We start from the raw sequence: 12,999 nt of genomic DNA on the forward strand, positions 1-12,999 counted from the left end.
GGATAGCACAATTGCTTCACAGCTCCAGGGTACCAGGTTCGATTCCGGCTTGGGCCACTGTCTGTGCGAGTCTGCACATCCTCCCCGTGTGTGCATGGGTTTCCTCCGGGTGCTCCGGTTTCCTCCCACAGTCCAAAGATGTGCAGGTTAGGTGGATTGGCCATGATAAAGTGCCCTTAGTGTCCAAAATTGCCCTTAGTGTTGGGTGGGGTTACTGGGTTATGGGGATAGGGTGGAGGTGTTGACCTTGGGTAGGGTGCTCTTTCCAAGAGCCGGTGCAGACCCGATGGGCCGAATGGCCTCCTTCTGCACTGTAAATTCTATGATAAATTCTATGACAACAACCCAGCCATCTGCATATTAAGCAGCCATCCCCGGGAACAATTGCTACAAATTAGCAACATAAAGCCGACCCAGATCTTTCGGCGCCAGCAGGGGCTAACACAAAGAAAGGTAAACGGCCACCCCCCGATCAAGGAATCGCTCCAGTATTGGAGCATATCGAACCAAGTGATTGGGACCAAGTCCAATCACTTGGAACCAGGTACAAGGTCCGCCCCGAGAGGCGGGAAGCCCCTGGGGACTAGAAGAATAGGGGCCAAGTTCAACCCGACCCTTCTTTTCCTGCTCGCAACCTTCGAGACCCTTCTACAAGAGAACGTAAGTTTTACTCCAACGATCGCTACCAGATAGACACTCCTGACTATCGACCTGTACCAGCTTTTGAATCCCGCAGGCTCAGAACCCATTTGAAAGACCATTCGTTTCCCTGACCTGGTGGGCCATTTCCAAAGTTAAGTATTGGCCTTTTAGTGGTAGGTAGTAGTTCAGAAGTAGAATTATTGTATAAGTATTAATTGCTGTATATAATAAATGAGCGTTGATTTAACTCTTACTAAGCGGTGTGTTGGATTATTAATCATTACTCGGACTTGAACCACGTGGCGGTATCAGAAAGATACCTGGCGACTCAAGAGCAAAGGTGATAGAATTAGAGCAAATAAACTAAGGCTAAAACGAGCAACAAGATCTCATAGAAACCTATACAATTCTAACAGGACTAGACATAATAGATGCAAGAAGGGTGCTCCCGATGGTAGGGGAGTTCAGAATCAGGGGTCACAGTCTGAGGATACAGGGTAGATGATTTAGGACAGAGATGATGAGAAATTTCTTCACCCAGGGAGTGGTGAGCCTATGGAATTCTTTACCACAGGAAGTAGTTGAGGCCAAAACATTGCATGTTTCCAAGAACCAGTTAGGTAAAGCACTTGGGGCAAAGGGGATCAAAGAATATGGGGGGGGGGGGGGGGGGAGGGGGGGAGCGGGTGGGAGACAGGATTAGGCTATTGCATTGGATGATCAGCCACAATCATGAATGGTGGAGCATGCTCGAAGGGCTGAATGGCCTCCTCATGCTCCTTTTTTCTATGTTTCCTTCAACAGCCTGGGACATAATCCATCTGGCCCTGGTTATTTATCCACCCTCAAGGATGCCAGCACTTCCTTCTCTCACTAAGCTTTTTGTATCTAATATTTCACACTCCTCTTCAACTAGAATGTCTGCATCCCTCTCCTTAGTAAAGGCAGAGCCAAAGTACTCATTGGGAATCTTGACCACATCTTCTGAATCAATGCACAAGTTGCCATGTACATTTCTGATAGGCTCTACCTTTTCCTTAGTTAATCTTTTGCTCTTACTGTGTCGGCAAAACATCGAAAGATTGTATTTGATTTTACCTGCCAATATCTTTTCGTTCCTCATTTCCATTTTTACTTCACTCCTGTACTTTATATAATCCTTTCGGCATTCTGTAGTATTAAGACTTTCCTGGTTGTCATAAGCTTTTGTTTTATGTTTTAGCTTGGCCTGCATGCTTTTGGATTACCGAGGGCTCTAGATTTGGTAGTACCACCCATTTTCTTTGTGGGGGCATGTTTACACTGAGCCCGTAAAATTCACCTTTGAATGCCTCCCACTGCACGCAGTTTTTTCTTCTACTGGTGTATTCAGTCCACTTTTGGAGCTCACCCATCAACTTTGAAAATTTGTTTTCCCCCAATTTAGAACTATTACTCCTGATCTATCTTTGCCTTTTTCCACAATGATGCTAAATCTAAATATATTTTAGTCCATCTCCAAATGGTCCCCCATTGCTATTTCATTGGCTTGCCCAGCTTCATTTCTGAACACTAAATCTAGAATTGCACTCCTAGGCAGCATGGTGGCGCAATGGTTAGCACTGCTGCCTCATGGCACCGAGGACCCGGGTTTGATCGCTATCCATGTGAAGTTTGCACATTGTCCCAGTGTCTGCGTGGGCCTCACCCCCACAAGCCAAAGGTGTGCAGAGTATGTGGATTGGCCACGCTAAATTGTCCCTTAGTTGGAAAATAATAATAAAATAGGATTGCACTCCATCTCATTGGGCTTGTTACGTGCTGTCGAAAGAAAGTTCTCTTGAATGCCGTTCAAGAATTTTGTGCCTTTGGTGTCCTTCACACATTCTTATCTCAATTGATATTGATGTGGTTGAAGTCCCCAACGATTACTGCCCTATTGTTTTTGCACTTAGAAATCTGTCTAACTCCGTTCCACTATTTGGGAGTCTTTACATGTGCAAATGCTGCAGGCTTGCATAAAGCTTTTGGTGGTTGGAAAATTCAAGCATCCTAGGTCTTTTAAAAAGGTGCTGCACAATTATCTGTAATGTACAATGCATAGTGCAAAGGATGGCACGGTACACAGTGGATAGCACTGTTGCTTCACAGCACCAGGGTCCCAGGTTCGATTCCCGCTTGGTCACTGTGTCTGCACGTTCTCCCCGTGTCTGCGTGAGTTTCCACCGAGTGCTCCGGTTTCCTCCCACAAGTCCCGAAAGACGTGCTTGTTAGGTGAATTGGACATTCTGAATTCTCCCTCAGTGTACCCAAACAGGTGCCCGTGGCGACTAGGGGATTTTCACAGTAATTTCATTTCAGTGTTAATGTAAGCCTACTTGTGACAATAATAATAAAGATTATTAATGCATGGATGAACAAATCAATTTTTCAGGAATGGTTTCATCATGTTCTAGCACCCACAGTTCATAGCCAGACAATTGCTGAGTTCACCCTAATGAATCGGAGATTATGAACGGCCATAGAGTCAAAGTTTTAAAGCACAAAAAGAGGCCCTTCAGCCCGTCGGGTTTGTGCCAGCCATCAAACACCTATCGATTCTAATCTCATTTTCCAGCACTTGGTCCGTAGCCTTGTATCCTATGGTGTTTTAAGTGCTCATCTAAATGCTTCTTAAATATTGTAAATATACCTGCCTCTACCACCCTTTCGGGCAGAGAGTTCCAGATTCCCACCACCCTCTGGAAGAAAAGGTTTCCCCTCAAATCCCCTGTAAATCATTTGCCCCTTAGCTTAAATCTATGCCCCCTGGTTCTCAACCCCTCTGCTTCGGGGAAAGGTTAATTCCCATCTACCCTATCTATATCCCTCATAATTTTGTACACCTCGATCATGTTCCCCTCAGCTTTCTCTGCTCTTAAGGAAAACAACCCCAGCCTAACCAGTCTCTCTTCATAGCTGAAGCGCTCCAGCCCAGGCAACATCCTGGTGAATCTCCTCTGGACCCTCTCAAGTACTATCATATCCTTCTTATGGGGTGGCGATAAGAACTGCACACAGTAAAAGTAACAAGCGTTTTCTACAGCTCCATCATAACCACTATGCCTCGGCTAATAAAGGCAAGTATCCCAAGTATCCAGTGTAACCTCATTAAATCAAGCAAAGGACCAGGGTGCCATCCAGAATATGAAATGTTATTACAGAAGAGATTTCAATCACAAAGGTACTATACAGAACTTACTCTGGTTATAGCATAAAAGATGGCATGTTTAATGTGGCCTGTGCCTTGAAGTCAATGAAAAGTACACCAATAGAGAGGAAAATTATGTTTGCAGAAGGCTCTTCTGATGAGAAAGATTTTGAAGGGCTTAATGCAAGGCCTAGAACAAATATTCTCCAAAATTATTGAAATGGTGAATGAAACTGATGTTACTACACACTCATTCAACAAACTTTGTGAAAGCGAGATGGAGAGTGGGTTGGAGCTGACAAAGTGGGGTGAAGTGGCACATACTGTTACTGATTATGGAAAGTGTTTTGAATTCTCAAAAGCGGAGGGAAACGGAGAAAGATTCTGAAGATGATTTCAGTGAAGAGGAGAAAATAACTTGGGCTAATGCTGCTTCAGCTTTTGATACATTGATTAAATTCATTGAAAGGGAGACTTGTTGCGCTGAACAAGAAGATATGCAATTGCATATTCTGCACTCCAATGTCATGCAGAAAAGGCGGAAGGCAAATAAGCAAGCTAACATCAGGTTTATACAATAAAACATCCAGGGTTTGCACTCTGGCCCAATCTCTTTTGACTTTTACATCTTCAGGGGTAGTTGTAAGAGATGCTGAGGATTAGTTCTCAAGTACTGATAAACTATTTAATACTTCAATTTTATGTTTTAATGTACATTTGAAGATTGGAAGTAAAAAGAATATTGCTCTTTACTCAGTACTTTTTTTTTTGAATTTTAGAGTGTCCAATTAATTTTTTGCAATTAAGGGGAAATTTAGCATGGCGAATCTACCTACCCCGCACATCTTTGGGTTGTTGGGGCGAAACCCATGCAAACACAGGGAGAATGTGCAAACTCCACACAGACAGTGACCCAGAGCCGAGATCGTACCTGGGACCTCAACGCCATGAGGCAGCAGTGCTAACCACTGCACCAGCGTGCTGCCCTGTTTTACTCAGTCCTTGCGGACTATTCATCTGGAGGGTCATACAATGTATTCCATCTGCAAATATGCATCTTTGATTATACGGCATGATATATTCCCCGCACATGCCAGATAGTAAAGATTTTACTGTAATGTCAACCCTATCCTCGTCTCATAGCCACTGTTTAACGTTTGGGAACTCAGTTTAATTTTCCTTCTGTGAAACTCAGGGTACCAAGAACAAAAGTAATAACACCACAATTATCCCAGTTCAATACAGGACAGGAACTGAAGCAAGGACTTGCGATCTATCTGGTTTAGTGCCACGTTACAAGAAGAATTTACCTACTGAGTCATAAAACAGGAAGGACATAAAATAAAAAAACATTACTCTATTTATCTTTCCTGCAGTTTGTTAATTGTAAATAGAATTTGCATGTCATAAGGCCACTGTAAACAGAATGCAGTCGTTGATATGACGCATATTCAGATGATTCTGACTCATTTTGGTGCTTGCCAAACCTGCCGAAGTGAACAAACAGGAATTTGAGCACCTTGTAAAGAATTGTTGCTGCTGCTATATAATAATTGATCTACTGATAGGCCGGTATGTGGCACAGTGGTTAGCACTGGGGCTGCGGTGCTGAGGACCTGGGTTCGAATCCCGGCCCTGGGTCACTGTTCGTGTGGAGTTTGCACATTCTCCCAGTGTCTGCGTGGATTTCACCCCCGCAACCAAAAGATGTGCAGGATAGGTGGATTGGCCACGCTAAATTGCCCCTTAATTGGAAAAAAAAATTGGGTACCCGAAATTTATTTTTAAAAAAATAAATGATCTACTGATAATCATGGATAGAATTGTAGAATTTACAGTGCAGAAGGAGGCCATTCGGCCCATCGAGTCTGCACCGGCTCTTGGAAAGAGCACCCTCCCAAGCCCACACCTCCACCCTATCCCCATAACCCAGTAACCCCACCCAACACTAAGGGCAATTTTGGACACTAAGGGCAATTTAGCATGGCCAATCCACCTAACCTGCACATCTTTGGACTGTGGGAGGAAACCGGGCACCCGGATGAAACCCATGCACACACGGGGAGAACGTGCAGACTCCACACAGATAGTGTCCCAAGTTGGGAATCGAACCTGGGACCTGGAGCTGAGCTAACCACTATGCTCTCGTGTTGCCCTCATAATCAAGAATATTTTGCAACACTGTCCTGAATATTGCAGGGGCTGTACACCAGAGCAATTCAAATGAAGCCATACTCCCACAAAACATTAGAAATTTGGTTGCAGACAGCCAAAATCAAAGGAAAAATAAATAAAACAGCAATACAAAACTTGAATAAAACATAGAGTAGGCGCCAGAATCACGTGAGCTCACAAGCTGGCAATTGTGTGTGTGCTAGAACAGTGTTTTTCAAACTTTTTTGACCGTGACCCATTTTTATCAACCAGCCATCCTTCGGGACCCACACCGGCCAACCTATGCTGCCCGAGCTTCGCGACCCACCATTTCACTTACCTTTAATTTGCAGGTGAGCCGTGACAAACAAGGGTAGGAAAACCAATGGCGGGAGGGCCGGCGGTGTGTTTTTATGAGCCATGTTGGCTGGGCTTGGTGTTCGGGGGCATGGGGGTGATGATGGTTATTTTGTTATGGGTTCTGTCTCTGTTGGATGCTGTTGTTGAAATGTGTTAAAATTATAAATGCCTCAATGAAATATTTTCCAAAAAAAATTTGCAGGTGAGCTTGCTTGGTACTCATCATCTCCCTTGCTTATTATTCAATGTTACATTTCTGATAATGTCTTCAGCTGATGATTTAAGATCTCACTGCATTCGTTGAACAAATTCAAGAGGTTTGTCCTCGAACCGCCATGCTTAGTCTTCAAATGTCTTTGAAGGTTTGAGAGTTTAAACTTTCATTTGCCAGTACTTCCCTGCATATAACACTTTGAATACTAATTTCCATTGGCACAATTAATAACCCACACCTCAAGTAGTCATCTTTATGCTGCTTTGTTCCTGTTTACAGCTTCTTCTTCATGGGCTGTTCACTAGAGGCCCTGGAGCTCACTGCTGGCAAGTGCAATATGGAAGAACCTCTCTCATGCCCAGAAACCGTGACGCAGTGTGCGGGGCGCATGACCTGCTCTCTGCTGCCGCTCCAGACAGAAAGACCCCACTGATTTCAAAAAAATCTGCTCCTGGGTCAGCGTGCTGCCGTCAGGAGGAGGCGTACTGCCACGCTGGGCTCCGGGCCTGCACACTGCTGAGGGGACACGCATGCGGGGAACGGCCAGCATTCTGAAAGCCGATTGCAGCCAGCATATTTAAAAGCCAGTCGCGCCGGTGGGCACTTCTTCCCACGATCGGGAACGCCGACGCATGGCCCCACGATTGGAAATGCCGCAACGCAAGGCACCGGGACCTTCCCGATACCCGCCCGTGGGTCGCGACTCTGGGTTGAAAAGGACTGTGCTAGAACGCATGCAAATTAAATGTGTAGCTGTTAATCCCCGCCTACTCTGAGAATGGACGTACAATTAGTGCAGTAGATTTTACTTTAAAATTGACACACACACAATTTCAGGCAGGACAGGAAATAATTTTAATACAAAACCTATAACAACACAGAATAACAATTAAAAAGCAAGAACCCTTCCCCCCCATCCCTTACAACAGTAAAACATAGCTACTATGTACTGTTATATAACCAACATGCTGGCCCCCTCCGAATAGAACCCTCGTGAGCAAGGCTGCTTCGTCAGAAAGGCTGAAAAGTAGTTTTTGACCCAGCTGTGCACCTGAAGATACTTGAACCCATCAGCATCTGTGAGCCCATATTTTTCTTACAGTTCCCCTAAGCTAGCAAACCAACTTTCTAAAAATAAGACACCAATTTTCTCTAAATCTTTATACTTCAATTCCCTAAATTTCACATCCAATCTAGCAGGTTCTAATAACTGGGGGAAAAAGGACAGAAAATGTGATGGAGAATTTTGGGTCTGGGGGCAGGCAGGACTGGAAAATCCTGCCCAAAGCCAGAATCTTTATTTTTTCACTTGTGGCCAAATTCCCCAAAGAAACTTTAAAAAATAAAATGTAGCCTTTTAAAAATAAAATGTAACTGCCTGATCATCAAATTGGATTGTTGTCACTTAGCTTTTCCATTAAATAAAAATTGATACATTTGTGCAAGTTATATTGGTCAATTATTCTTTAATGAAGTGTGTCATGCTGGGCATACTGGTAGCATCGCTTGGCATTGTCTGCCCCCAGGGAATTGAGGCAAGTCTGCATGTTACTGCCAGAAGTGGCTCAAAGCAAATGAATTTCTTCCCACTGTAGTTTTCAAATTCTTTGTATTGGAGATCACCTTGCAAGTATTTCTCAATGTGGCTTCCCTCTGCGGTTTGGTCCCTTGACCATCTGCCCTGAACTCCCAAGTTGCCAGAGTTTTCCTGCACTTAAGTAGACTTCACATCACTCCACAGCATCATCCGCAACATTATCTTAGCTATCATTAGATTTATCCCTTACATAAGACTCACCATTTGATTTGTGAATTATAAGAGCATGTTCCTGACCATTAAATTCTCACTCCTTGGTCCGATACATGGTGACATATCCAACAACACTCTCCTCAAACATTGCCATAACTTCTAAAGAAAACTATATTTATTAATTCCTCTGTATAAATCCCATCCCCAACCTTATACAGTCTCTTCCTATTGCCATGCCATTTCAAATTTCCTTTCCTCCTTGAACACATTGTTCATATCCAACTCCATGGCAACTCCAGTATTTCCACCATTACTTCGTCAAATAACTTCACTCTGGTGCCTTCAGTCTACTTCCCTTGTTCCCTTGTTAGGTCAGCACAGTAGTACAAGTGGCTATCACTGTGGCTTCACAGCGCCAGGGTCCCAGGTTCGATTCCCCGCTGGGTCACGGTCTGTGCGGAGTCTGCATGTTCTCCCCGTGTCTGCGTGGGTTTCCACCGGGTGCTCCGGTTTCCTCCCACAGTGCAAAGACGTGCAGGTTAGGTAAAGTGGCCATGATAAATTGCCGTTAGTGACCAAAAAAGTTAGGAGGGGTTACTGGGATAGGGTGGAAGTGAGGGCTTAAGTGAGTCGGTGCAGACTCGATGGGCCGAATGGCCTCCTTCTGCACTGTATGTTCTATGACTAAACTGGCATCTGTTTTTTACACCATGACACACCTTAGGCTGTTTTCTACGTTAAGAGACCTATAGAAGTGGAAGCAGTCGCTGTTGAATAGAACTGGACTAATAATTCAGTGGGCCAGGCGGGGACATGGGAATATAAAGCCTGCCTCAGCAATGGTGACCATGACAACTATCATTCATCGTCTTCAAAACCCATCTGGTTCTCCAATATAGAATCATAGAAGTTTACAGCATGGAAACAGGCCCTTCGGCCCAACCAGTCCATGCCGCCCAGTTTTTTACCATTAAGCTAGTCCCAGTTGCCCGCACTTGGCCCATAACCCTCTATACCCATCTTACCCATGTAACCATCTAAATGCTTTTTGAAAGACACAATTGTACCCGCTTCTACTACTACCTCTGGCAGCCCATTCCAGACACTCACTACCCTCTGAGTGAAGAAATTGCCCCTCTGGGCCCTTCTTAATCTCTCCCCTCTCACCTTAAACCTATGCCCTCTAGTTTTAGACTCCCCTACCTTTGGGAAAAGATGTTGACTATCTACCTTATCTATGCCCCTCATTATTTTATAGACCTCTATAAGATCACCCCTAAGCCTCCTACGCTCCAGGGAAAAAAGTCCCAGTCTATCCAGCCTCTCCTTATAACTCAAACCATCAAGTCCCGGCAACATCCTAGTAAATCTTTTCTGCACTCTTTCTAGTTTAATAATATCCTTTCTATAATAGGGTGACCAGAACTGCACACAGTATTCCAAGTGTGGCCGTACCAATGTCTTGTACAACTTCAACAAGACGTCCCAACTCCTATATTCAATGTTCTGACCAATGAAACCAAGCATGCCGAATGCCTTCTTCACCACCCTGTCCACCTGCGACTCCACCTTCAAGGAGCTATGAACCTGTACTCCTAGATCTCTTTGTTCTATAACTCTCCCCAACGCCATACCATTAACTGAGTAGGTCCTGGCCTGATTCGATCTGCCAAAATGCATCACCTCACATTTATCTAAATTAAACTCCATCTGCCATTCGTCGGCCCACTGGCCTAATTGATCAAGATCCCGTTGCAATCCTAGATAACCTTCTTCACTATCCACTGTGCCACCAATCTTGGTGTCATCTGCAAACTTACTAACCATGCCTCCTAAATTCTCATCCAAATCATTAATATAAATCACAAATAACAGTGGACCCAGCACCGATCCCTGAGGCACACCACTGGTCACAGGCCTCCAGTTTGAAAAACAACCCTCTACAACCACCCTCTGCCTTCTGTCGTCCAGCCAATTTTGAATCCAATTGGCAACCTCACCCTGGATCCCGTGAGCTTTAACCTTCTGCAACAACCTACCATGCGGTACCTTGTCAAAGGCTTTGCTAAAGTCCATGTAGACAACGTCTACTGCACTGCCCTCATCTACCTTCTTGGTCACCCCCTCAAAAAACTCAATCAAATTTGTGAGACATGATTTTCCACGCACAAAGCCATGCTGACTGCCCCGAATCAGTCCTTGCCTCTCTAAATGCTTGTAGATCCTGTCTCTCAGAATACCTTCTAGCAACTTACCTACTACAGACGTTAGGCTCACCGGTCTGTAGTTCCCAGGCTTTTCCCTGCTGCCCTTCTTAAACAAGGGCACAACATTCGCCACTCTCCAATCTTCAGGCACCTCACCTGTGGCTGCCGATGATTCAAATATCTCGGTTAGGGGACCCGCAATTTCCTCCCTAGCCTCCCACAACATCCTGGGATACATTTCATCAGGTCCCGGGGATTTATCCTTTTAATAAAGGAAATTTGCCATCCATACCTGGTCTGGTAACATGCGACTCCAGACCCACAGCAATGTGGTTGACACTTGGTGGCACAGTGATTAGCACTGCTGCCTCACAGCTCCAGGGTCCCGGGTTCAATTCCAGCCTCGGGTGACTGTCTGTGTGGAGTTTGTACTTCCTCCCCGTATCTACGTGGGTTTCCTCCGGTGCTGCGGTTTCCTCCCACAGTCCAAAGATGTGCAGTTAGGTGGATTGGCCATGCTAAATTGCCCCTTAGTGTCCAAAAGGCTAGGTGGGGTTACTGGGTTATGGGGATAGGGTGGAGGCATGGGCTTAATCAGGGTGCTCCTTCCAAGGGCCGGTGCAGACTTAATGGGCCGAATGGCCTCCTTCTGCACTGTAAATTCCTGGTCATTGATCCCTCCACCAAGAGGAAAGGTTTCTTCCTGTCTACTCTATCTATACCATTCATAATTTTATACATCTCAATCATGTCCCCCCTCAGTCTCCTCTGCTCCAATGAAAACAACCCCTGTATATCCCATCTCTCTATCCCAGAGGTCTACTGTTCATTATGTATTCCCTTGCCTCGTTTGTCCTGCCCAAGTGCATCGCCTCACACTTATCAGGATTGAATTCCATTTGCCACTGATCAGCCCATCTATATCATGCTATGGTCTAAGGCTATCCTCCTCACTTTTTATCGCCCCACCAATTTTTGTATCATCCGCGAACTTACTGATCAACCCTCCTACATTCAGGTCTAAATCATTTATATAAACCACAAACAGCAAGGGCCCCAACAATGATCCCTGCAGGACCCCACTGGACACAGGTTTCCAGTCAGAAAACCATCCCTCGACCATCACCTTCTGCTTCCTGCCAGTCAGCCAATTTTGGATCCAATTTGCCAAATTTCCTTGGATCCCATGGGCTCTTGCCTTCGCTATCAGTCTCCCATGTGGGACCTTATCAAAAGCCTTGCTGAAGTCCAAGTACACATGTGAAATGCATTGCCCTCATTTATATGCCTGGTCACCTTTTCAAAAAATTCAATCATTTTGGTCAGACATGATCTCCCCTTAACAAAACCACGCTGACTGTTCTTGATTTGCCTCTCCAAATGCAGATTAATTTGGTCTCTCAGAATTGCTTCCAATAGTTTCCCCACCACTGAGGTTGACTGGCCTTACCACACTGGCTTTCCTTCAATTCTCCAGCACTTCTTCTTGTGGCCAGAGAGAAATTGAAATTGTCAGCGCCCCTGATATTTCCCTCCCTTGCCTCACCCAACAGCCTGGGATACATTTCATCTGGTCCTGGATATTTGTCTACTTTTAAGATGCCAGACCACTCAGAACTTCCTCTCGGTCGAGGTTAACTTATTGAATTTTAATTTTGCCTCTCATTCTTCCAAACTCAAAAGAGTGCAGGCCCTACCGACTGAACCTCTCCTCATAAGAAAATCCCTCCATACCCGGGATCAACCTGGTTAACATTCTCTGGACTGCCTCCAATGCCAGAATATCTTTCCTTAGATAAAGGGACCAAAACTATTCACACTATTCCAGGTGTGGTCTAACTGGTGTTTTGTATAGTTTCAGCAAGATGTCTCTATTTTTAAACTCCATTCACTTTGAAATGAAGGGCAACATTCCATTTACTTTCCCTGGTACCTGCTGAGCTTGTATGCTAACTTTTTAGGATTTATGAACGAAGACCCCCAAATCCCTCTATACTGCAGGTTTCTGCAGTCTTTCTCCATTTAAATAATATTCAGCTCCTTTATTCTTCCTACCAAAGTATCTGTGCTGTACTGTTCTATGTTCACATTTTCTTCCAACTGTCAAGTTTTTGCCCACTCACTTCATCTGTCTTTCTTCCTCTGTAGACTGTTATCGTCACCACGTTCCTTCCCAATTACTATTGTGTCACCCGCAAACTTGGTAATATCACATTCACTTTCCTCGTCCAAATCATTAACATATAGTGTAAATAATTGTGGCCCCAGCACTGATCCCTGTGGAACTCCACTAGAGGTTGCCACCCCGAAAATGCCCATTATCCCAACTCTTCTCACAGTTATCCAATCCTCTATCCATGCTAATATACTACTTCCAACACCATGAGCCCATATCTTATTAAGTAGCCTTCAGTGTAGTAACTTATCAACTCTTTATGTAAACCCAAGTATATTATATCTACTTGTTCTCCTTATCCATGCTTCTCGCTAGAACCTCAAAGAA

At 44.6% G+C, this 12,999-nt stretch overlaps 1 protein-coding gene across 9 annotated transcripts in view; it reads right to left on the reverse strand.

Annotated features, from left to right (window-relative positions):
• Positions 1 to 12,999, reverse strand: part of LOC140388010 (GRAM domain-containing protein 4-like) — a 286,335-nt gene that overhangs the window by 109,871 nt on the left and 163,465 nt on the right. The window contains exon 1 of one of the 9 annotated variants that reach the window (XM_072471477.1): positions 6,306 to 7,207. The exons of the other annotated variants lie outside the window; for them this stretch is intronic. Within the exon in view, the coding sequence (XP_072327578.1) occupies positions 6,306 to 6,387 (82 nt within the window). The 5' untranslated portion in view covers positions 6,388 to 7,207. Of the gene's footprint in view, positions 1 to 6,305; positions 7,208 to 12,999 lie in introns of those variants that run through there. 9 annotated transcript variants of the gene reach the window in all.

The sequence above is a fragment of the Scyliorhinus torazame genome, chromosome 13, assembly GCF_047496885.1.
Source record: "Scyliorhinus torazame isolate Kashiwa2021f chromosome 13, sScyTor2.1, whole genome shotgun sequence".
NCBI classification, from domain to species: domain Eukaryota; kingdom Metazoa; phylum Chordata; class Chondrichthyes; order Carcharhiniformes; family Scyliorhinidae; genus Scyliorhinus; species Scyliorhinus torazame.